The sequence below is a fragment of the Amia ocellicauda genome, chromosome 22 (genome assembly GCF_036373705.1).
Source record: "Amia ocellicauda isolate fAmiCal2 chromosome 22, fAmiCal2.hap1, whole genome shotgun sequence".
Lineage (NCBI taxonomy): Eukaryota > Metazoa > Chordata > Actinopteri > Amiiformes > Amiidae > Amia > Amia ocellicauda.
Window position 1 is genome coordinate 2679744 of NC_089871.1, and position 26668 is coordinate 2706411.

Here is a 26668-nt window from a genome sequence, read left to right on the forward strand (position 1 = left end):
GCACTGAGACTTTTGTGCCCTTCATCTGAAACCTTCCCTCGCTCATTGGTTAATACAGTTCTTTCAGATATACTCATTTACTAATGCTTCATCACTGCACATATTTATAATGGAGTTTGTCAAGTGAGTTTGAAGCATAATAATAGTCCCCCCTGGAATCCTTAAAAGTACTTCTGAGTTCAATAAACTGTGTGAATTATTAAATTAATCAATATTTATGGGGTAATAAGCTATCTGTGAATATGAGTAAATGATTTAGTTTAATAACTAAATGAACAATGAACGGGTCTTTGGTCTCTGACTGTAGACATTCCCTGCATTATTAGGCAACAGTGGTTTAGTTTAGGGTGCACAAATGACTATTTTTAAATATTTAATAACCCAGATAATATTACAGAATCATTACATTACAAAGAGTTGATATGAGAGCAATTGTTCTTTTTTTTTTTTTACCCCCTTAATCATTACATTTAGGACACAGTTTCTTCCAGGCTTTCGACATTCTTTTAATACTCTTGTAATGCCTACGAGTTTATTAGGAATTTGAAAATGCAATTTGTGTCATTAAAGTGCTGCTCGTTTTATTAAATCAGCTTGAACATCCCATTACAGCGTCGTTGTTCACATCACTCGGGAGGGACCATGCTGAGCTGTGATAGGCCTATTCTTTTCTCTAAATTTTCTTCAGGTCAAGTACATTTGCAGCCTTATGTTTGACCATTGAGTTACTCAGGATTTCAATGAGAATTTAAATGGTGTGAAATAACAGAACATGTAATGGTACCTCGAGGCTCGGAGTTCGGCGTCTGGTGTGACTTGAGACCAGGAATTTAAGATTCATTGGCACAGTGAAGCAGGCATTAGTTTGGGAACAGGTCAGCAGAGGTGGCACAAAACCCAGCAGAACTCCACCTATAGACCTTCAGTAACCGGAACTGGGTCCCATAATCCTCTACCCCTTTCCCATGGCATTTTCAACAGTTCACATGAAATGAGCCTTGAGTAAATTTGATAGTTGGCCGGCAGCAATAAAAGCTCAGTATTGGAATTTGTGCCCGAGGAGCAGGACCAAGATTATCTACTCGTGTTAGTTATTGAGCTGTCTCTCAGTGCAGCTTTGGCTGCCCTCACTCACTTGCGTAGGGGTATGAATATGTGCACCTCTGCTTCCAGGTGCCTGGATTAGTCTATATTAAATTCTGCAGTGAGTCGTGTCTTGAGTTCTTCAGTTTAGCCCCAAAATCCAATAAGAGCTATGTTTGTTTAAATGAAATCATAACCCCATTCTCATCGGAGGAGTCTCCTGTCTGTGTTGTCCTTGCAGAGGGGGATGACTTGAAATTTGACCCCTTCGGCACCTTCAGCGGCGGGTCGGCCGTCAGCAGCCTGGCCAGCTACGATTGGTCCGACCTGGAGGAGTTCTCGGCCGCTCAGGGTAAGAAGCCGCAGGCGGGCGTGCTGGGTTTGGAGGTGGGCAGCCGGCCCTCCTCGTCCACGCTGCAGAAGAAGGAGACTTCCTTCGGCAGCTCTGAGAACATCACCCTGACCACCGTGGCCAAGGTGACCACTTTCCACCCGGAGGAGGCCTCCTCTGTTGAGAACCTCGCCGGCTCCAGTGACCAAGCCGCCGAAGAGGACGATTTTGGGGACTTTGCCAGCACCATATCGGAGAAGTCCGACTCGCCGCCCACCACGGCAGACCCCGGCTCCGATAGCCTGCCTGGTGAAGCTGCAGATGACTTCGGGGCCTTCCAGGGGGACAAGCCCAAGTTCGGCAAGTTTGATTTCCTCAAAGCCAGCTCCCAGGCCAAGGTGAAGTCCAGCGAGGAGATGATCAAAAGCGAACTGGCCACCTTTGACTTGTCTGTGCAAGGTGAGTGCTCTGACTCCTGCCTACTCCAAACAAGCGCTAGGAATCCCTTCCTGCCATTCCAACTTTTCTCCACTATTCTGTTGACTGTCATGCTTCACTCCTAGATCAGAGTAGTGTTAAATAAAACAGTGGTCTAACACACATACACACCTATAAATGCCATTTTCAATAATATATGAAAGAGTATACATATGTCCCTTCATTTGTGGTGACCTACAGTAACTGGCTGTTGGGATATCTTCTAATCTTTTCCATAAATAGTCTGCTGACCTCATAACTAAACTTTCTTACATTGGCTCTTCACAAACACTGAATGTTGTGAGCCTTGTCTCCCCACCTCAGTGCTGTTGAGTCTGTCAGTCTCTGCTCTCGATGTTAAGCAGGGAGAGGACAGCAGATGGCACTGTGTGGATGGCAGTTTGGCACGAGGCCGGCTGGCTGGAGATATAGAAATACCAGAAGATCCCAGAGCCGGAGTGTACTCTGCCCACTTCTCTTTTTAATAAACAAAATCCTTTCCTCGCATTTGCTCAAATATGTCATAATTCATATCCTGTATTCAAACCAAAAGTGATTAAAATCAACTTAATAAGTGTTGATTTCTGGCCTACGTAAAACACAACTATGAAGTTTTTCAAACAAATTGTCAACCTTTTTTTTTTCATTTGAATTTGTATTTTTTATTTTAACTTGTAATCTCAGTGGTGTCAGTCTATCAGTAAGTAGGCCTTATTTCATACAAAGGCTTTTCAGAGTTACGTTACATCACTGGTTTCTAGACAACTCTAGACAACCAGTGACTGGACTGGTGCTTTGTTAAACCCTGACCTGTAACCCCTTGTTTTGCAATGGGAGTCTGAATGTTTCCCTTCCCTCCCCACCCCTTTCTGTGTTGGTCAGGCTCCCACAAGAGGAGCCACAGCCTTGGTGACAAGGAGATCGGGCGCTCCACCCCCTCTCCTGCCCCCGAGCTTCCCTTCCGTGATCGCTCCAACACGCTGAGTGAGCAGCCCGCCCTGCCCGTCATCAGGGACAAATACAAGGACCTGACCGGGGAGGTGGAGGTGAGGATAAAATGGGCCTTTCCCTTTAAGATGGTCACTCCCTGTGACTCTGGGGTGCAAAGGATTTGTTTGTGCCGAACATCTCTGTGACGCATAAGGAAAACAAAATCAATAAAGACAGAATCTTTCCATTTCCTTTTTTTGGTTTGCGCCAACCAGAACTGTGAATTCTTTCCTCAGCCCAAGTCTCATATAAACATGGTGCTGTGGTGCACTTAACCACTCAACAATATTCTGCAGAGAGATGGATTTCCCAAAAGGTTCTCAGCCAACACCTCACAATATTCTGAAAGCTAGTTTTTGTAAACCACTGCTTATGTATTCTGCCAGGTCAACATACGTTTCCAAAAATGTTTTCTAATCAAATTCTGTGGAATTACCTTAATTTCTACTCGGTGTAATTCAAGTAAAGTCAAACGAGAACAGCATCCTTTTCGGAATTTTTTTTTCTGTTTTTATTGTTTTTTTTAATGTGATTGTGGAGATGCAGCCTTTGATGTTGAAAAAAAATACATTGCCTTTCTTCCAGGAAAGCGAACGCTATGCTTACGAGTGGCAGCGATGTCTGGAGAGCGCACTGCAGGTAAGTTCATCTTCCTTCCTGCCCCTTTTGACACCTCCCATTCAGTATAAATGGGAGCAGTAGTGGTAGATCACAAGGATCTTACTCTGTCTGACGTCACCTTCAGTTACACCAGCTCCATCAGATCCAGCTGTTGAGAAAAGGGCTGGTTTGTTAAACCTGCCTACCAGAGGAAATGTTTGCACTGTGCAACATTTCATGGATGTCTGTAAGGTTATTGTGCATTTGTAATGTAATGAACAAACAAAAATATGACTGCAAAATCACAATTACTCTTAAATTACCATGCGCATACTTCTGTGGCCAGTACAGGAGACACCGCGGGAGAGGGAGCTGGTAGGCGAGATGCTGAGGAGATGGGAGTGAGGAAGAATACATAAGATGTGTCGTATGTTTCCGTGTAAAACAGCGCTGACACAAATCTATGTCGCGGTTAGCAAATTGGTATACAAAAGGAAAATGGTGTATACATTAATTCTGCAGGTGGCAAATACGTGGTTGGCAATGGATTGCTGTACTTGAAATTAATGGGAGGCATTTTTTTTCTTTTTCTTTTGCTCCCTCATGTAGAATGTGTTAAAACCCACTTTTACTCATATTGTGTGTGTACACCAGTATTAACTTTTGCCATAACAATAACTCAGTTCTCTACATATCCACATGCCACAAGCAGTAAAAGTAGTTTGTATGTGTTGCATATCTGTATAATCCCCCCTAGTAATTAAAAACAAAATTAAAATACCACGTCCTTGACACTCCACATTTTGAGTCTAGCGTTTTAATTCAATCATAGCAGCTGCGTATTCCTATACAGTAGTAGTGCCGTGTGAGATGCCCATTGTGTTTGACCTCTGACCCCCTTGTGATGCGTCTCGTCGCAGGTCATCAATAAGGCCAACAATACCCTGAACGGGATCAGCAGCTCTGCCGTCTGCACCGAGGTCATCCAGTCTGCCCAGGGCATGGAGTACCTGCTGGGTAAGACCGCTTAATTCATGTAAATGTTTTGTCGTGTTTGATCCTAAGACAGCTGTGAAAGAGTACTGTTGCAGAACGCAATGTTTTGTCTCCTTCATTTGAATCCATGTGCACTCAAGTATGCAGATGAATCAATAGTATCATTTTGAAGTTTATTGGACACTTACTTCTTCCTCGCAAGTAACAGTAAAGGTTACCATTGATTGTACTGGACAGGAGTCGAAATGGTGCCAATATCCCTCTATGTAAATGTCTGTGTAGCTGCAGACACGGGAATTGACAACCATGGTCTTAACTCAAATAGTATTCATAGCACTGGCCAGGATGAGTGACTGCTCAATCAGTTGTGATAAACTGTTTCAAATGAAGAGCATAAAGGGACTCCATTTGAGTTTTTTCTAAGAGTTTCCCCATAAAGGGCTTGCTATTTGTCTATGTAGTGGTACAAAACACTTTGAAGATTATAAATCTTTGTTTTCTGTAACATCAAGATCAGATTTTGTATCCCACATGGGTGAGATCTTCTTTTCAGCTACAACTGCCAGCTTTTAACGTGCCTCGGTATTATAGCAGAGATGAAGCCGCAGGCACACCACCTGTAATTGAAACAAATCGTCGTTAGTGTTGATAAAAGCAGGTGTCCAGGGATTTGACATTTTAAAAGGATGCAGTTTGTTAGGTTGCATATTATCATCCCAGAGATGGAGCCCTTGGGTCCTGCCGTTCCAGTCTCATTTGCTGTTGTTTGTGTCCCCCCTTGGCGCTGGGCAGGGGTGGTGGAGGTGTACAGGGTGACCCGGCGGGTGGAGCTGGGGATCAAGGCCACGGCCGTGTGCTCAGAGAAACTGCAGCAGCTCCTCAAGGACATCACCCGCGTCTGGAACAACCTGATGGGCTTCATGTCCCTCGCCAACCTATCGGTGAGCTCCCTGGGAGGGTGGGCGTCCGGGGTCAAAGAGAAAAACTCTGTTTGTTTCTCAGTTTTTCCCAGGTGTTCTCTTTCGCTCCGAGCCGAAGAAGAGCAGTGTATAGGTTGGTCATGTCAGTCTTAAAAGTTAATGGATAATGACAGAAAGTATACATTTGGCTACTTTACACACAGAACATGGCTGTTCATTTCCCATTATTAAGCGTCTACTGTCAAATGAAAACGGAGGATAACCCTTGAGGGACAGTTGGTACCCTGTTCAAATTCAGTTCCATGCCAGTCCCGTAAGGAATCGTAGTCAGTCAGGCAGTCCGCCCCGCCCTCCGCTTTCCTGTGCGCTCCTGCCCATGTGTTCTTGGGGTGAAGGAGGCCAGTCCCTATCTTCTGTTACATCCCCACAGCCAGCCGCTGACGGAGCGATCCTATGGTTGTCTGACAGCCGGAATATTGCTTTTCAAATGCCAAGTGATAATCATCGTCATTTCCATTTTGCGGCTGTCACTTCAGACATGTGGCTCCGTGCTGAGGGAAGCAGCCGGGGAGCCTCCACACACACACACACCTCACTGCATTAGAGTCAAGAATACAAAAAGCAAGCTGGCTGTTCTATTCCTTTTCCATTAAAAACAATTATCTGTTTTTTACCTGTTTTAATATTTTGATATCTATCTATCTATATAAATCTGTGCACGTTTACACCCTTCTTTTAAAACTTGTATTCCCTGATTTCAGTCATAAGAACATAAGAAAGTTTACAACCGAGAGGAGGCTGTTTGACCCATCATGCTTGTTTGGTGTCCATTGATAACTAAGTGATCCACGGATCCTATCCAGTCTGATTTTAAATGTTCCCAAATTTTCAGCTTCAACCACACAGTCTGTTTAATATTATTCATATAAGTAAAATGATGTATCAGTGAGAGCACTGCTTCCGCCGTGAGAGAAAACTGTGAAGATGCCAGTTGACTGAATTGATTTAAGACAGTGGGTGTCTAAGCCTTGGACTTCCACTCCATAGATTCCTTTGAATACTTTAGACTGTAAATATTGAGCTCCACATACATGTACCATTCAGTGTAAATATTGATACTGTTGTTCTTTATGTATTGAATAAGTCAATTCTTGGCTATAGTACAGAGAGAATACTGTGTGATTCCTCCACCAAGTGAAGTTTTTAATGCAGTGAGAGGAAATGGTCTCTTCCAAATTCACTCTGCCACTTCCTCCTGGAGGTGTTTTATGCAGTGTTTTAGTGTGTGAATGACCATTGCCCTTTACAGGCATTTCACTCACTGTGCCCCAGTTACTGTGAATAATTTACTCCCCAGGAATCCCTTACTGCTGTCGTGAAAGTATTTTTACTGTTATTAGAGAAAGGAGGTCGATTTCCACTATTGGCTTTCAGAAATAAAAGTTTCAATGAGCTGCACTGGAGACGATCCACAGGAAAAGGTCAAAGTTACTTCTGCTCACAAACCGTCTCACCCACTGAGCGGTAAGAGGGTCTCATCCAGCGCCAAAGTCCACTGAACCGGGAGGTAGTTGGACTCAGTCTCTTGTTTGTCTCTGTGTCGCTCAGCCAGACGAGAGCTCCCTGGATTTCTCATCCTGTATCCTGAGGCACGGCATCAAGAACGCCAAGGAGCTGGCCTGTGGGGTGTGCCTGCTCAACGTGGACTCCAGGAGCAAGGTGAGCACCCCCTCAATGCTCTCGGGTCCCTCAGAATATATACAGGAGGTTACAAATGAGAGGTTACATCCTGTCACGCTTGCTTGGTTTTTACTTGGGCAACCAGTATGATTCATATGACATAGATAAACACATATTCCTATTAACAAAACAGGTCTCGCCCACAGAGAAATCTATAATCCTCTAAACGCAGATCTAGCTATACAATCAGCTATAACTCGCACTACTACTGATGATAACTGATTTCTTCTCAAATAATAATTACCCTATTACAGCTGAACATGGTCATGCCAGGAGGGGGTTGTGTCTACATGATTTTTTTAAAGTAACATTGCTTTTGCATTTTAAACACTTTACAGAGGAAAGAGGAAAAGACAATCGGACGGCTCTTTAAGAAAGTAGGAAGTGGCGATACCTCTCTCTTTGTCCCGTTGAAGCTCTGATCGCTGGGGGGCAGGGGCTCTTCTCGTTCCTTAGGGCAGCGGAGCGCTCAGATGCCCAGGGTAGACATTTTGTCAGCTTCGGCCACAATGTACAAAAAGGCTGGCAGTCCTTAATGCTATTTGAGGGCCACACACCTGACCTGCTCAAATTAGAATTTATTTCCTTCATCCTGAATCAGGGATAATAACAAAGCAGTATTTTCTAAAGTCTGCATCTTGTGTTCAGAATTGACCCACAGGCTAACAATAATAATTATAAAACAAAATATACCTCACTGTATCTATTATAAGGGGTGGACTCTGTAAGACAGGCAGAGGGAATTATCTGGTGATCCCAAGAGACAGGGCAGGCAGAGAGGCGATGTAAAAGGCGAAGCGTGTGTCATTTGTGCGCTCCCTGCTCTTCGTAATGGCTGCGCTGTGGGGGTCTCAAAGGGGGATCTGGGGAATAGGAGCTCACTGGAGCTCTCCCAGGGAAACTACATCTTGTAATCACCTCCCATCTGCAGCACACCTGGTGACACAGTTTGGCACGTCTCCCTTCTTCTGATCCATACAGCATAAGCCGCATATATAACAAAAAATCGATAGTGTTATATGGCGGGTCCAAAGCTGTCTGCAGGGTTGTGTGGGCATGTTTGTGTATTCACTTAACCCACAGCGGAAGATAAGATGCTCAGGGCTTTAAATATAATACTATACACGTTTGACGATTAATATTAGTTGGTGTGTCACACGAGTGCTGCGATCGTGGACTGAATACAAGAGTAGTAAGAAGTTTTTTTTTTTCTCTCATACAGATTGTTCACTTTGCTTTTATGGATCAGTGACATCACATGAATTGAGGGAGGGGGAGATTTTTCAAAAGTTGATTGATTTTGACCTCCATGCACTGCAGACACATGAGCAAATGACTCTCCCCTTCACACACAGTCTATTCACAGTATCACTGATAAAGATAACTGAAGGTTTGTATGTTTATAAAATATATCTCGATAAAAAACAAAAACAAACGTAAAATCTGAAACTCCAAACATTGACCAAGCTAAGCTTAAATGATTGATACAGTTGAAGGTAGGAATGGTCTTCATTTAGGCTGTGTATAGGGTATAATTTAGAGTAATTCATATAGCTTACGTTCTTACATTTCATTTTCTATTAAATTAGTTACATTTGGTCTGCGAGGTTAGGGTCCCCAGAGTACTCAGGTTTATTGTGTGTTGCAGCTGCAGGAATAACTGATCATTATAATTGTCTGTGGGTGTGTGCTGCTAGTTCTGGTTGAAATGTGATGGGTAATGTCTCCGTAAATTACACCCCCAGTGTGCATACAATACCTCTTTCCCTTCCCTTCTCTCTCTTTCTCACTTGATTATCCTTTGAATGGGGAAAATGGCATATTGTTCCAGTTGATCATGAAACTCTAGAAATCTATCTAAGGCCCTGCAAAATTCACAGGATGTGAAAATGACCTAAGGAATAATTATTAAGTAATCAATACACTACTGGCTTATAAGATATCATGTACTGATAAAGGACAGGGAAGATAGAAGTGCTGCGTTTCCACATGAAATTTCCCTCCCAAACTACATACTATAAATAAAAAGGAAATAGTTCCATGAATACATTTAAAAAGACCAAAACATGATGGTTATTTGTGTACCAACTGGAAATAAGTTATCTGAAAGCACTGTGAATATTTAATTGATTTCTTTGATTTGAGTCACCACAGTTAGTCATAGTAAAGAGTATTGCATGAAATGCACGATAAGGTTGTGAGTATCCATTGTCATTGAGCAATATTTCATATTAAGCCAGTGGTTGATATGATGTTTACTTAATAATCTCTTCGATCTGTTTTATAGGTCAGACCATGATTAAAAAACACTGAGGTTTGAAACTGACAGCCAGGTTTGTGAGCTTGTGGCACTTCACCTGGGAATTTGACAGAGCCTCAGATATGCTATATTGGGATACCCTGGCCTTCCTTACCATTTATCTCCTGGTGTTGGCAGCTTTGTCGCTATTCAGTCTCTACAGCTGATGAACGGCAAATCACACAATGTGGGACGTGGGTTTGGGAAGACCCTAAATTACAGGTGGCTTTGTCAGGCTTAATGCACAGAAAGATACTGACATGTCTTGTGCTACTTGCAGGCACTGGCAAAAGATAATGACAAGAGGTCAAGGGTAAATATGCCATCTTTTTTTTACGTTTTGTCAGGCTTTAGAGTGTCTCTGTCCGTGGCAGATTGAGTGGGAGGCAGAGTAGTTTTTTAGGTTTTACTGGCATTGTACCATCCCACATAACTAGAGAAAAGTCTTCAACAAGTGAAAGGAAGAGAGAGGGAGGTTGCCTTGTGACCAGCCTGTGGAAAACAAAATATCTGAAAGCAATTGTTCCCTCTTTTCAAGTTTTGCACGTTTTTACTCTTGAACAGTTTTCGCACCAATGTACAATTGTCTCTCTCTTTCTCTCTCTCTCTCTCTCTCTCGCTCCCCTCACATCTCCTTTATAATGCCAGTCCACGTTTTTGCCCATTGCAGTGGCTGTCCCCGACTTGGCAGCATAATGAGGGAGGACTGTACTCAGATGTCAGTTTGCCACGTGGATTTTTACATCCCCTGTTGCTTCTGTATAGTATTGCCTTCTAGGTAGCAATTTATAAGGAGTGATAGATCCGGAGATGCATCTGTCTCAAGAACTACAATCAAGTGTGTCAGTGCTGAGATGTCACTAGATGTGCTTCTCGCTTGGGTTTGCAGATTCAGAATGTCACAGTATTATTATTATTATTATTATTATTATTATTATTATTATTATGATGCTTGATTATAGTTTTGGAAACGCATGGTTCTGCATATGTAACGAGACCAGAAACACAAGTGTACAGAAGCAGCAGGATAGAAAGACAATGTGGAAACTGACATGTAAGTATTGCTATTTTAGTCTTTTTAATAGACCTTTAACACAGGGGCACTAGTATTTTAGGACGCCTCACATGCTGTCCTTGCACATCACTTAATGGACGCTCTGATTTCCAGAGTCTGTGCTCTGACTGAAAACCATGTTTGGGATGATCGTTGGGAATCTGTTGAAGATGATTAAAAGACAAATCGGAAGCATAATTGTTGAGCAAAAGGTCTGCAAGGCACACCTCACTGTGACTAGTGGCATTTGTTTTCTCCTTAAGGAAATCAAGTAGCAATTAAGTCAAATGAACATCGTCATGACTAATCAAAATGTATGTTGAAAACACTGCCTTGACAATTTCTCCTTGCATACCACGGTGCTCCCGCAATGTTGCGTGACTAATTAATTAACCATAGCATATATAATTGAAATAGGTTTGTAATGTTTATACAAGTGCGCACACAAACACACACAAATGTGTATATATATAGCTTTGAAATTAATAATGAGCATTTTAGTAGGCATCTGTCGTCCCTCATAATTATCCGTTTACTGTACAAGGCGTTCGGCAAAATGCTCGCAGCTGATGGTTATTTAAACTGCCGCGCTGAATCGTTTGATGGGTAAATTGCATACTGTGCCTGCACAGGGAAAAAAAAGGCTTTTGTGTTGCCTTTTCTCATTATCCCCCCTCTCCATGAATTCTAAGTCTCGGCACATTATTTACTAGTGAAGGTTTTGTTTATATCTATGTGAGGTACAGTACAGACATACGGATGAAGAGAGAGCAGAAGTGACGTTTGTGTCCTGACACACACTTGTCTGTAGCTTGATTTACTCTGGCACACAACTGTTTTTTTACTGTGTTGGCAAGTAGGATGCACTGAGAATCTGTTCATCAAGCAGAGCATTTGAATTACTTGGAGGTGGATGGAGAATTCACTTCGCTGTAGGATTCGTCACGGGAGAACATTTGTGTCATGGCTCTAAGACATGGGATACTTACTCTGGCCTTAGAGACCAGGGTGGACTTGCACTTGGAAATTCAACGGATGTCTCAATACTTCTGCTGATTTAGCACATACAAATATACAGTGGTAGTCGAATGTATTATCACCCTTCATTAGTAGTGTAACCACATATTGTACAGTATAGTTTTCACATCTTCTGTGTTGATAGTAGTACATTAATGGGGATAGGTTTCATTAACATGAAAATGAGTTATATACTAATCAAGTGTTAATCAGAATATTGGCAATTAACAATAATATAAATAATAATAAACTCATCATTTTTAGCCTCTTGGAATTTAAATTCTAATATGCTGAAGCTCCTGACTCACATTTTACAATCTCCCTGGGAACTTTTTCTTCTTTCAGCCCATCATCATTATAATTATTTTTTGTTCCTTTTTAATGTTATCTCTCTCCCTCTCTTTAAAAAAAACAATCTAAAATAATGATGCTGAATGCATCTACCATTGTCAACACTTTATTAATGTGTATTAGTTAGTCTGTCTGCAGGGAGTTTGATTTTTGACTGGATTTGAATGAGTTTGTTTTTAAATTACTGAACATAATTGAACATTTCTTAAACGGCTATCTACGCAAGGCGAGGGTTGTGTATCCGCTTTGCTAACATTTTATATGTTAATGATTTTTGAAATCTTATTTTAAAATGAATTTCATCAATCCGTGCTACAACGAATCCATACAAAGTGGGGTATACCTGGAATCGTACTAGGCTTGGTTGCAGTGTTTATTTTCCAAAATGCTGATGCTGACTGTTAACATACACAATCTATTTTTAACAACCACTCCACTAACTAGATTTGCTCTCGGCGAGTCTTGCTTTCTGCAGCCCACTGACTGAATAGTTTATTACACTCAACAGGGGCCTTGCTCTGTATCACCTCTCTGCCAATTAAAGTGTCTTCTTAACGAAGGGAATTATTCATTAACCCTTGATTGGTCATGACATCTCTTTGATTTAACTAGGTAACGGGCATGGAATTACAACAATGCCAATAACAGCTGTCAAGGCAGGTAGGGACGGTAGAAAGAAAGAAAAGCCTAATTATGACAGGCAGAGAGTACCGCTGATCACGTGAATGCACTTGGGAATGGCAGGACTGGAGGGTGAGGGGAGCTGATGTGAATCCACCCCCAGTCTCTGACCCCACTGCCCCAGCCGGCAGTTAGGGGTCTGGGCTCCGTGACTCACTCTGCCCGCCCGCCCGCCCGCTCCAGCGTGAGTGGGAGGACATGATTCATCACGCATGACTCACTGCTCGCTTTCCAGCCCTGGTTGTCTTCAGCGGGGATGGGACTGCGAACACACAAATTAGCATCTCCTTATCGGTAATGTAGGTCGACAGCTGTGCATTTCATAACCCAGACACGTGCGCCACTGCTTATCTGGAGTTTGAGCATAAAGTTTATTAATAAATATTATCGGGCACTGTTTCTGAGGGAGTTTAACACACACACTCACACACACATTTATAAACAGTATATGACTGCATTGGAAAAAATGTGCTGTTTGTTGATTTAATTTAGATTAATAAATGCTCTTCATTAAAGTATGCTTGTTCATCAGTTGTTTTCAGACTTCATTAGGCATGTATTAATTAAATATTGTCAGTTGGTTCTACTCTCTTATCAAATCATTTGTTTAATTGATATTGATTGAAAGATGTGACTACATTATACTACTGTGTAAGACACTCAAATCTAAGTACTACATGCATACATTCATTCAGGAATCTCTGATTATGGAGGTCTCATTTTTTCACTTTGCCTTTGAGTAGAGCCATAGCAAGATCTTTATTCTGCTGCTTGCTTAATCGAGCAGATAAATAATTTTGACTGTGGTTCCATTTATTATTTTTCCTCTCTTTTCATCTCCTGTCCGGCTGAAGGCTTTCAACTCGGAAACGGACAACTTCAAACTGATGTACGGAGGCCACCAGTACCACGCCAGCTGTGCTAACTTCTGGATCAACTGTGTGGAGCCCAAACCCCCGGGCCTTATTCTGCCTGACCTGCTCTGAGGTGCCCCTGCCATGGCATCCGACGGAGGGTAAACAGGATGCAAGCTGGCTGGTCTAGACCTGCTGAGAGACTCGCTGAAAGCATGTTAATACGAGCGCCCTGTCATTCACCCAGAATAGCTGCTCTTTCATTTACCTCCCAGAGCTTTTATCACCGGACTAATTACACCATTCTGTGGGAGTCCGCGAGCCATTAGCATGGGCTGAGCAGTTGGAAAGAAATGGTTATGTGTATATTTTTTGTTCTTTTTCTTTCTTCGCTGGCATTTTAAAAGCACAAGCTTCCGTGTCGGATATCGAGGGATATTTATTCGAAATTAATGTCTTTGTTTATAGCGGTGTTAAGGTGTTCAGCCGTGTGTTGGGAATTCATCCTCTAGGTGGGATGGGAAGGGTAACAATCATGGGTCCACTGAATATCAACAAAGCTGTCCAATTTGTTCATTTAAGATCAAGGTTTCTCATGACGTGTATCCCCAATAATAATATAATAAAGCCGAGTTGTGGAGTTCGCCCCTTAGAGTATACCGTGTTTTCCCTCCAAACGAATGTGCTCTTCAGGATCTGATGTTGGCTGCAGTGTATCTCTGAACCTCCTGGGAGTTACAGTGAAGAGGGAGAAATAACTTGATTAGAGCGAAATCAATGCACGGTTAAAGAAAATGTTACTGATGCACTTGGGTCTTAAGGTTTAAACTTAGAGGGACTTGTTACAGAAAGATCAGATGCTTCAAAAGTTTATTTTTTCTCCAGCTTTTATTTCTTTTTTAAGTTTGCTTCGCTGTGTTGGGGAGTAGCTCGCTACAGGTGGCAACGCTACTGATGCTAAACGCTAGTAATCAGCTATTATCTTGATGAGCACAATGTTATTTTAGATATAAATGTGAACATTGCTGAGAGAGGTCTTCTCTTTGCTTTTCACTAAATGAATCAGTCAGGCCAATCTATTATCCAGACTTTATGATCTTAAAACACAAAAAAACATATTGTAAAAGCCATATAAGCAATTTACTATATTTAATTTTGCAGGTTTTGTGTTAAACTAGAGGTGCACAAAAAGCAGAACACTGATTGGGTTATCCATCACCGAGCAAATAACCCGACCTCATGATGGGCAACTCAATCAGCAAATATTTTAAATGTTTTGGAAGGTAGGTACCAGATGCTGCCCAGCTCTGGTGCAGAAGTCGTCAATGCAAAAAATTAAATTCAAACATATCTTTTCAATAAACTAAGAGAACAATGTTTTCATCTAGTTCAACACAAGTTGGCCTGCCAGCACAGCCTGCAAACTTGCTCTCAGATTCACACTTTGAAATGTTATGTCGTCTCTCTGCAGATGAAGCTGTGAGACAAGGAAGTACACAATTGCATTTGAGGTGTCTTTAACATTTCACCACTTCTGTCACCAAGTTTTGTCAGAGTCTTCGGGTATGGGGTATTACAAAGTCAGAACCCTGCAAATGCACGTCAACATTTTCTATTTGATTTAGTTTTTCATTTGAATGCATATGTATATATTCACATTTTTAAAGTAACAAGCTGTCTATCAAGGGTAGCTTTAGCTCCTTTCTTTTTTTCTTCCAAAGTAGCCTATAGTGTAGCTAGCACATTTTCAGAATTAGCTTGTAGTTTTAGCTAGGTGTTTTTTTTTTTTTTTTTTTTTTTTTTTTTTTTTTTTTTTTGGAAGTTGCTTCCCCAACACTGTTGCTGAGATTTAATTTCTACTGTAGTGACCTGCTTTAGGCTGTCACTGTTTTGAAGGGATCACCTGAAAACACTGCAAACACTGTAAACTTCTATACTGTGAACAGGCTGTGGTAATCGAAATTACTTTAATGTGTCTACTAATTTATTTTGATTTTTTCATTTGATTGTATTTATGTTGCTGGGTGTGGAACGCTTTCTCCTTTAACTGTGTTTTGTGTTATTTTCTGTTTAAGATGCACTGGAATTTCAAAGGGAAATATTTGGCTTTCAGACAGCTGTCAGCACAATGTCCTTTCGGTCTCTTTCCTGGTCCTTCACACAACATTTTGAAGGATGCCTACTTGTAACCCCATCCTGTCTCATACCTGTGATTTTTGTGTTGTTAGCTTTGAAATTCATTTACTAGGTTTAGTTGTTCATTTTATTAAACCTGTCTGTCAGATGCTGGTTTTCAACAAAATCTGATCTGGACAGTTTTAAAGAAAGTGTGCGTGCTTGTGTGTGTATGTGTGTGTGTGACAGTACTTGCCTGTTTAGGAAGGGAATGCTAACTTTGAAGACAGCATCAATGCCCCCTTTAACTACCATGAGACATCCTGAAGAAACAACCTGGGAAAGAAATGCTGTTTTGATGCGTTGTCTTCCTAAGTGTTGTAATGCAGTGGAAACAATCTGAGTTATCGGTTGACTGGAAATCCTCAGATCCCAAAGGAGTTGGCTGCGAGTTGCCTCATTCCTCTGCCCTGCCAGCCTAAATACTTGACATTGTACCGCAGGTAATGAAAAGAGCCGGAAATGTAAGAGTTCTGAGGTAGGTATGATTTATATTGGGTTTGTTAGGAGTGAAGGCAGATGCAGGCTTCTGTTGGAGCCATCACTCCACCCTAGCGATAGGTTAGAAATCAACTATTCGCAGTTCATTGTCCCTTGAATAACGAGCGTGGAATAAAAGCAGATTTCTGAGGCTCTGTGTTGATAGTTTGTATACAAGTGGTCCATCTTTTTGTTGTTTTTTTGGTTGTGTTAAACTGGATGCTACAGATTTAAAGCAGATTATTTTTCTGTAAAATAATGTGAAAGGTTCATGTGGGACAGTGGATGTGTTTTAGATACTCTAGTTTCACTCTATGGGGATTTTTCACTGATTGCAGTGAGATTGAACCCTGCCGTTCTTTCAATTGTTAGATACCATGCATAATGCTTTTCTACACTGTCTTGCCACTAAAACGCACAATGAATCTGTTCTGTGAGAGACTGGGCTGCAGGAGCAGATGTTTAGAGAGGAGCTGCCAAGTAAAACACTAGCTCAAGTGAAAGTCGACAGTGGTGTTTAAAAGTTTGTTCAAGTTCCCCATCCTCTTGCCACTTCTAATTTCCTGCGGCGTGGACAGCATGTGTCGGCGGTTTGATGGATTGTCACTTGGCTGTTCGGAGGGTTTGCTCTGCTCTGAACTCCAGCCGAGAGCAATACCCTGCCTCTCTGGATGTGCGCGCGTTATTACGGATTGTGGCTCTGCGCACAGCTGGATCTTCTGCCTCTTCTACCTGTGCGACTGATGATGTATCGGTATTATTTTCATTTTGCTCCTGGGTTTGATCGCTTTTAATAAAAATAGCTCCGAATTCAGCGGGTCGTTTGACTGCTGTTCCTACTACTCCCCCCCATGACTTAAAGTAATTCACTCTGGCATTGATAAATATTTATTTTGTGCTTAATATCCAATATCCAAGATTGTTTTTGAATTGGACATATTACTGTCTCTGTAAGAACTGTCCCTTGATCTGCATGATTCTGGCTAGTCTTTATGGAAAACCAGCAATATTTTTTAATGTGGAATAATTAAATCTCAGCAGAGATAGAGACCGGTCTCCCATCAAATGTTAGTGTGCTTAGACTTGCAGCTTTACACAGCAGCACACCGAGATGGAGATGTAAGGATCGTTACAGAAATACCTGTTCCAATAGCTATTTTGGTTCACAAATTAGTAGAGCCTTTGAAATCGTGGTGCCAGGCTTCTGATGTTAATGAATGCCTATTCATCAGGCTTTCAGTACCCTAATCACTGAACGCCACAGACAGACCTAACAAAAGAAAGTGCTTCTGCAACATCGCACTGTTATATAAGGTCTTATCATCAATAGTGTTCCTTTCATGCTTGCTTTTTGTCTTTAATATCCTGTCCAGTTTTTTCTTTACCTCCCCTTCCCCCTCTTCCGATAGCATTCACTTGTGATCCCAATTTGGCCGGAAATTAATGTTCTTTGGGGAGGATTCTCTGATCCTTCTCCAGATGCCAGAGCCTTGGTTAGTATGGCGCCAGAAATCCACAATGGAATTCTACCACCGTTCTGATTGGTCAACATGATTCCAAGCTTTGTAGTTGTTTACACAGGTTCTGATCACTAAAAATATAGATATGTCTGTCAAATCCATTTTTATTTTGTAATTGAGCCGGTTTCATCATTCATCATCGTCCAGCGGGTTTGCTCAGACCAGTGCCAGGGTATCACGATTGATTTGTTGTTATGAGGGCTTGAATAGCAAACCAAACCGCATGAAGATCATCTCTGAGCTCCTTTGAAGTCGCCCTGTGTCCCTTCTGTCCGCACTGTAAGCCAAGCCAGGCAGCGATTCTCTGCAGCTAGCAATGTGAAATTCAAGTGCATCTCAGGACAGCATTTTTGTTTTTTTATTTATTTCACAGCAGCCTCCCTTAGGGGAAAAATATCTGGAGATGTATGACACAGCTGGTTTTAATTCAGGCCTGACCTATTTATTTATTTATAATGGTTCCTTGATTGCCCATAAGCCATGCTTTAGAGCTGCTCAGGGGCTTCTTATTACAATACTTTTATGTATGTATGAGCGAAGAATGTCAAAAGGGGTACGATTCTCCGAGAGTACCCCCTCCGGTATGGACGTCGGGAGGCTGTAATCAAAAATTGGAAGGGATACAAAATATCTTATTTGTTTTAATCCCTAGTGATGCAGAAGCCCGTGGAGTCAGAACTCCGTGGAGGTAACAAAGTGCGATGGCAAAACACAGAAATGGCGTCCAGATCGGCTTTGCTCTGTCAAGACGGTGATTGAGGACAGGTTCTGTCCAATCGATCTGGGAGAGATCTTCTCTGGTCTGTGCGTTCTCAGGGTCTGCAAGTCAGATGAAAACGCCGATTTGAATACCAGACCAGGACTCACGCACCGAAAACCCGAATCCCTCTCTTGTTCGCCGAGTTGCTTTCTTCAGTTTCTTAGTGCTAGTTAACCGATACACACTTTCACACGTCTGCTGCGGTTGTAATTGTGGAGGCAAAGCGCCAGGCCGAGGACCTCACACTTCCTTTGCGCAGTGCTGTTGTTCAGCACGGTTCCTGTATTGCAAGCATGCAGGGCGCTGCCTGTGGATTTCACATCTGAATTAGTTTCCCACTCCGTGCGTGTTAACAGATGGGGAGCGTAGCGGAAACCACACTGTGGCTCCCTTAGGACACAAAAACAGAAGAAATGGGAATTCTTAAAAAATGCCAGAGCCAGGACTGGGTACAGATGAGTACCACAGGGCAGAGGGGAAGGTTTGAGAGTTGACCATTCTGTTATGCAGGACAGACGCACATTGGGGGTGGGGGGGTATCATTAATCACAGTTGTTAACTCTTAGTCCTCATTATTGACAGTATATACACACATGCACATTCATCTATTGGCATAGCTAAAGAGGATATTCATCTCATCTCTCTCTCTCTCTCTCTCTCTCTCTCTCCATTTGTCGTTGTTTGGGAAAGCAGGATGATTCACACAAGGAAGAAAGAAAAATAGCATTCATTCACACGCTTACTTTCAAGCTGTGATTTATTCCACCCCAGTGTAAATCGCATCACCAAGGTCACACCTTCCATCTCAGCCTGGCTGCATCGGGGGGGGGGTACACTTTCCATCACCGCTTGGCACGGCGTCTTAAAGGCATCTCGGGCCGAGGCTGCGAATCGTCCCTTTAATTTCTGCTGGGATGAATCACTCATCATTAGCATGTTGCTTTTGAACAGGAGGAGCGCTTGAGGATAGGGATCGTGCCGCTGGAGGATTAATTTGTTTGAAAAAGCGTGCCGTCATTGTTTCTCTTCCAAGCCCAAGTCTGTCAGCCAATGACGAAGTTTTGCTATTTCCTATAGAAGATATTCTGGGTTTGGTTGGCACTTGGCGTGTTCAGTTCTGCCCCCCATAGTAACGATAAACCTAATCTCACTAATATGTTGTCTAAATTCTACATGAATGTAAATCGATAAGCCTATAGGATGCTGATGAGAAGTCGACTCCCCCCCCAATAACCATCACTCTCAGAAGAAAGCCACAGCTGGATTTAGATCTGTAGTTTCTCTAGGGGGCTGTACAACTGCACAATATGGATTTAGGAAAACTGATGAGTCTAATGAGCCCTCTGGAAATCTCGCTGCTTTTAAAGGGTGTGGGACTATGTGCACTCAAGACTGAACTGATGCAATAGTGCCGACGATGCGGTGTGGTTAACGAGGCCCTCCCTGGCAGCTTCAGTGTTAACACCTGTTCGGATCGCCCTGTACTTTTCCTCCGGTGTCGGAGCGCTGTCCCGTGTCCCTGCTGTGGGCCGCTCACCTCTGTGGCCCCGCTGCAGCTCCGGTTACTCTCGCGCGTGCAGCCGCTTGCCGTGCTCGGCTCCGAATCGGCGTTAATATTCATTGCTAACGGCGCGGCTGCCCTTGGTGACGGTTACCAAGGTTACTGTACTTTTCGCTGGCCGTTGAGATTATTGTCATACAAAGTGCGTCTTCGCTTCCTTTTTATTTTCTCTTGCATTTGGTTTCTGTGTGCGTGTGTGAGGATTGATCATTCCAGAGAGTGTTGCTCTTGGTCCTTTTCTTCCATGAAGATTATTATTATAATTATTATTGTAGACATTCCTTACATTGCTGAATATTCTTGTCCTGGTGCTTTCAATGTGATGCCTTTTACAATGCGTTTTTTTTTTTTTTTTTAAATACGCATGTTTCATAGCTGTACAAAGCCTGGAAATATATCTCCAATTCAGACAAACTCCCTTGAGATTGTAAACCGTAAATGAATGAATGGGAAGCATGCTCTTGTGTATATATCTGTATGTGTGTATCTTCCAATTGCTTATTACATGAACTCTTCAGATGGCATCTCGACACCTCTTATCGTCCGAGCCGCTTCTGTTGTTGTGGACGTTGCACGGGTCCGCAGCTCCCTGTTCCTGATCTCGTTGAGCCTTGTGTTCGCTCACCCCGTGCTCCGGTTTTGTCTAGACACCCTGTGCTCTGCTGAACATCGGTGTTGTCTTGTATGTCGAACAGGAGGTGCCCGTGCGCCGAGTTGTGTGGCTCTGTAGAATAACACGGCTGTTTAACGCCCTCCGCCTGTCCGGGTCGTTGTAATGCAGAGGAAAATGTACATGGGTAGACTAAATCGGTCCTTTTAGAGCACTGACTATAGGGTCATTGAGAGAAAGAGTGATGATGATGATGATGATGATGGGAGAAAAGTACAGCATGATGATGATTCTTCGTCTCCTTATTATTCAATTACTTGGATTTACTTTGCCAGTAGACGGACAGCTTCTCCCCAGGCATTGATCTCCCTGTGTATTCTCATCAGGTCTCTCCGATTAAGCAATTGAGTGGGAATTACAGTTTTAATTAGTTTTTTTTTTTTATTGCTTCGGGACAGTAAATAAAGCCAGAAACCACAGTCGGCACAGAACTCCGGGCCTCGTTCTTCTCGCGGGGCTGATTAATCCATCTCTTGAATTGGATAATGGTGTAGAGGACTTTGGATGACATCTGTATCGACATTTTGAGGTTAGCACAGGATATAGGTCAAGGAAAGATGACTCCGTAACGGTGCTTTTAGCCACTTCCTGGAAATCGATTAAATATGTTTGGAAATCTAATAACAGCCCTGAACCACTGCTGGTGGAAGCAAGAGATCTCTAGGACAAGACACGATTGTCAATAGGACTAGTCTTCTCTGGCTTTTCTTTTTAGACTGGGTTATTTTGTCTAGGAAACAGAAGGACATGAGCTCTGTGTGAAGGAGAGGTTTTGATCATAGATACTGTCCTATAGATCGTTGTAGTCAAAAGTGTTCACACCCCTTGTTTGGAATGATTGAAATTATTTGTTGATTTCAATCAAAACTGCTGATTGAAGTGTACTTCAGCCCTTCCAGGTTTGTTCAGCAGCACCTAGAGAGAATGACAGATTCCAGTAGACTGACCTGAAATCTGAGAGGTGTCAATTTTGGTTTTTTGAAGGCTCTTAAAAAGACCTTAATAGCACTGTGTGAAATGAAGGGTATGAATACTGTTGACTACAGATGTATAGGCAACCATAAAGTGTGCATATTCCTTTGCTATGTAAAAATATTGCATAGTGGTATGACCTTTTAGTTCCTCATAGAGAAGTTATGTCTGATGATGGCCGCAGTGTGTCATGATGCACTTTGTCCCACTGTTGTGTTATGTTGTCTGTAGTGGACTGTGTGATGCTGTACTGGATGTATTTATGCCACAAATAACCGTACAGAGCTTGAAAATGTATAATCAACGTCCCTTTGCTTTCACTTTCCATAAATATACATTATCTTCACGTTCTTCATTTAACTGAAAAAAATAATAATCTTTAGAAATACATCACAATACAATACGTCTCACCAACAGTGTCTTGACACAAGGGAAATGTTTTTGGGGTAATTGTGTTTTTTCTGTATTTGTGATGCCTGCACTGTATATTGTTGTTTCTTTATGGCAGAAAACTATTTTTCATTGGTCTGCCTTCTCAGAAAGCAGCAGCAGAATTTCTTTCTTGGTATAAGGGGTCACCTCCAAAGATGGGTGGAGGCCCAGAATTGGTGGCAATCGGCTTCAGCGAGTAAGCCTACTGATTTGGCGCTCGGCAGAGAATAGACTTCCCATCGGCCCAGAGATGCACCAAAATCCACAGCGGATCAATGTGACAACTTAAAACTGCTCCCTGTCAGTAGCTGAAACCCACAGTCCGTCCGTGTGCGAAACCAGGGCTGTGGTGAACCCTCACTCCACAGGTCTCTGAGAGCAGGTGAAGGTTGACCAGTGGAGGGGGGGAGAGCACTGGTGTGACCCATTATCAGACACGGCAGGACTGTCTGCTTCCCACAGTTAATTTGGCCCTCTCTCTCACACACCATCTGCAGCTAAGCACTGCTGTAGGGACTGGTCTGGGTTGCTAATCAACAGTTTTTGTTTTTGTTTTTCTCCCCTCCTTGTCCTTCTCTCTGTCTGTCAGCGCTGCCTAACCGAATGTACAAAAGAACTCCATATCAGACTCTGTGTTGGGCAACTGTATGAAATCTATCTTGTGGTGTCTTTGAGGAAGGTGTTATTTAAGATAATCCAATTATAATGATGATGATAATAAAAATTAAAAAAACTAAGTAAATGCGTCTTCTATTTTGTATTGTCCTGCGTTAATTATTTATTGAATGTGTCAAATTGGGTTCCCATCTATCCTTTTGGTCCCCAGCATTACAAAGAAGATGTGAATACTACTTGCATGGTAAGTATATTCCTGTAACAGTACATGTGCAAACTAAACAAAGAAAAAGCAAAAACCTGGAGCTTTTTTTTGTTGTTGGCCATCAAAACCTCCGAGCTGATGCAATGTACATTTCAGTTATTTATATGAAGCCTTGGTTAACTTTGTTTCCTTTTCATTTTTGAACAAGGACAAGACTCCATTAAGCTCTTGCAAATTGCCAACATTGATCCCATCACTGCGAAGACTTGGCTGGTATGAAAGGGAATAAATTACCAACTTCATTAATTCATTATGTATTCTGGAAGGAGACGGGCTGGTGATGAACAGATAGTCTCAGTCACTTATCAAGTGCGGCCATATCTGCGGCTTCAGCAGGGCCGATTACAGTTCCACGCAAAACAAGCTTTTAAGATGATTATATCAGCGGTGGGGGGGGTTACAGTTCATTAAGACAGAATATGTTCTCTTTTCTTACAGTTAATAGGGAGATGTGTCATTGTATACACACTGCTGGTCTGCATATATATTAAAACTGTCATGGACTATATACGAAAGTGTCTGCATTCCAATTGGTATTTAATTCTGAATTGTCCTTATTTTATATACATTTTTATATATAATGACAATCTTCACTCTTTTAGAAACTTATAGATATAGCTTCTGGCCTGATTGATGCTGTATTACACGTTCTGGGAGTGCTGCTCCAATTCAGTCTTTGGTTTTATAATCCAATTGAGTTCCTAATTCCCCTTTTAGTCCTCCCTTTCAGAGCCATCTCAGGACGTGTAATAGCAAAGGAAACGCTTCAGATTGAGAGCAGGGCTGTTTATAGCCACCATCTGCTCTCTCCATCATGGCTGCGATCGCGACCAAGACTGACAGATACTGCCGAAGAAAGGATTACTTGGCTGGCAATTTACACTTTATTATTCTGTCCTCTTGCCGCCGTGCATAAACCACTGCAGTGTGAGTGCAGTGCTATTCGGATTGTTTTTTCTCTCTTCTTTCACAGAATGGAGGGGTCTCTGTAGGACCCCAGCGGCCAGCGCATACAGAGGCCAGGAGGACTGTGGAGGACCACTGGCTCCCTACATCAATCAAGTGGTCAGTATTTGAGTCATTAATCAGTCATCAGGGTGGGCAGCATATATCAAACTCCTGCTGGATTTCTGCACCGTGGAGACCAGCTGTTTTCTAAAATCAGCCACAAATTAATCATAATCATCATAATCATAAACGAGTATGATCAGTCATTGCTTCACTGGCACAGCTTAAGGGCAAGAGGTTGGGTTCTGCCAACTCCATCGCTTTAGTCTTTCTGTCCCAACCTCTGCCATGTTCATTTCTCCTATTGCTACCCACTTGGTCTTCAGCTGTTTCTCTGCTAAATGTGTATATGAAGTAACTCCTGTTTGAATAGCTGAAGACCTTACGGCATCAGTGCCATTTTTCTCTGAGCTGGCACATTGGCAGCAACAGAGAGATTCTCAGTGGTGATCCAATAGTTATCTTTATCTGTGGCGATTAGGCATTGATATGAGTCACAGTCACTTAGTATCCATTAGTTACTTCAAACATCCTGCTCCCCTGACTATAACTTCCCAAACCTGACACAATCACTGCAGCCCGCTCTGGGAGAGACCTGCTTAGTCTAGTCACTCTTGGGGCAGTCAATAAAGTATTTAATTAAATTAAATATAATAAAAACATTGCAGCTATTATCATCATCACTATTAATAGCATTCCCGAAGAACATTCTATACCTTATATCGAGAAGCTGAACTGTAATGGACACTTAACCTTAATGTAAAAAGACTTAACCTCTAGCTGGTGCATTCAATGCAGACGTTTAGCTTTCACTTGCCTCAAATAACGGCCAGCATTCGCAATTAAGCAGCACAATGCTTTTCAGGTAATTACCTTTTTACGCAACAGATAGATAGACGGATAAGTAAATAAATAGGTGTCATGTTTTGAGTTTTTAATTTTTTTTATTTGAGTTTGTTGTAAAACCCCAACACATAGAGTTGCAGGAGTGGATTCTCACCACCGAGTCTGGCGGGTGTACAGCGCTCAAGGATCAGGTTGATTTTCGGTTTTGTCTTACAGTTAGACAAAGGAAGCAGCCCTCGAATGGTAGTCAGGATCGTCCCCAGACCAGATTTTCTCCTTAGTGGGCAGAACAAAAAAGAGCTGCCATATCGAGTATACCCACTGCTTATCACAAAATACTGCCTTGCCACTGCAAACGACACTGTGAATTTCCTGGATGTATGGCTTTACAATGGGAAAGGGTGGGGGGGGGTGGGGGTGCAGAAGGTTTTCACTCCAACCCAGCACTCAATTACAGACTTGGCTTAATTCATTAAGGTGAATGAGATTTTAAGTCCATCGATTGAAGACTCCTAGACAAAGCATCAGAGGGGCGTCTTTATTTTGAGTTCAGAGAGAAGGAGAAAATCGTTCTGACTGATCTCCTCATTCCTCAATCTGGCTGTGAACTTCACTGGAATATTTGCTTTATTCAATCCCTCCTTGCACTGTTTTCTGCTCTCAGGAAGTGCTTGGCTTTAGGGATATCGCCAGGAACACATCTCTGTACAGTGTGTCCGCAACCTGTTTAATAATAGTTTTTCTCCCCCTTAAGTTACTCATTAACGGTGTACAAACACAGGTGGCAATCACTGTATCCAGCACGCCCAGTCCTGTTTTTAACAAATACTTTTGTCTTGTCCTGGCCCTGGACCCGCTCGTTTGTGAGGAGAGATCTAGTTGGGGTTAAGACTCCAGTTAAACTCCAGTCCAGTCCAAAAGTGCTGGAAACAGATGGGAATGGTCTAATTCAGCAAATGGTTTAAGCAATCAAGTCTAAGCAATCAAAAGTTCAGTTGAAGCAAAAAACAAACAAACAGAAGAGATTTTGGCAAACTCTGAATGTCTTAATCCCTCTGAAATATACTGCCCCCACCCTCCTGCCCCTCCTTTATTAATGTGTACTCATTATTTTTATGTGTAGGTGATTATATTTTTTCTAGGCCCGATTGTTCTTTGCGTTAAGAGTGAGCGAGACTGTGACCTCACTGCAGCCTTTGTCAACCTAACTCTGCCAACAGAGTCCAGAGAAACAACGCAGCGTTCTGTAACTCGGAGGCATAATCACATCCACTTGGAAACGGTACAGTCTGACCTAGGCTTTCAGCTTACCCACCTAAACGGCAGTCATCAAAATTAATTTTACATCCCACAGTTACACATACTGACTTAAAGATGACAGATGTTAAGGTGCACCAGTTACATTTCTGTTCTTTTATTTAAAAATTACAGTTCCCCGTTACAGTTTTATTATTCTTTATTTATTAGTTTATTCTTCTTAAATGCTACTTTACAACTCAAAAGAGGCTGCTGCGCCACATTTCAGAGCGACTCCCTTCCTTCTTGCTGTCTCACCCGCCTTAGAGAGAGGGCGTAGAGTTGTCTTGTAAAACGGCACCGTGAAACACTCATAGCGCCCCCCCATTGCTGTAACATGACATAGAGGTGAAGTCCAGGAAAAGAGAATTGTAAGAGTCACGTGACCAGCAGTAGAGATGTCTCTGCACACGCATTCTCCAGATGCTACTTTAAATCTCCGACTCTACTGGAGCCAGCAGATCTGAGTCTTTTGTTTTTATTATTACTCTGGGGAAAAAAAACCTGATCTTCTGATTGGCGGCAGATTGACGGCGTGGTACTCGCACCCCCCTTCTCGGGGATATTTCAGCCGAGGGGGCGGAATCTATTGCTCCAAAATATTTGAGTAAAAGACGGACAGTTTACGGACGATACGGTACGATACAGTGCAACAGTAGCAGCCAGTTTGTGCTG

The 26668-nt window shown here is 42.4% G+C and overlaps 1 protein-coding gene across 6 annotated transcripts in view; it reads left to right on the forward strand.

The window, feature by feature from the left end:
- synrg (synergin, gamma) overlaps nucleotides 1-15214 on the forward strand; it is a 48012-nt gene extending 32798 nt beyond the window's left edge. For 3 of the 6 annotated variants that reach the window (XM_066695394.1, XM_066695397.1, XM_066695398.1), the window contains 9 exons: nucleotides 1325-1873; nucleotides 2774-2937; nucleotides 3467-3520; nucleotides 4402-4498; nucleotides 5270-5418; nucleotides 7006-7116; nucleotides 7476-7514; nucleotides 9717-9749; nucleotides 13394-15214. In XM_066695394.1, coding sequence (XP_066551491.1) covers nucleotides 1325-1873; nucleotides 2774-2937; nucleotides 3467-3520; nucleotides 4402-4498; nucleotides 5270-5418; nucleotides 7006-7116; nucleotides 7476-7514; nucleotides 9717-9749; nucleotides 13394-13525 — 1328 coding nt within the window. In that variant the 3' untranslated portion in view covers nucleotides 13526-15214. The remainder of the gene's footprint in view (nucleotides 1-1324; nucleotides 1874-2773; nucleotides 2938-3466; nucleotides 3521-4401; nucleotides 4499-5269; nucleotides 5419-7005; nucleotides 7117-7475; nucleotides 7515-9716; nucleotides 9750-13393) is intronic. The other 3 variants (XM_066695396.1, XM_066695399.1, XM_066695395.1) reach the window with 2 other exon arrangements.
- Nucleotides 15215-26668: the final 11454 nt, after the last annotated feature.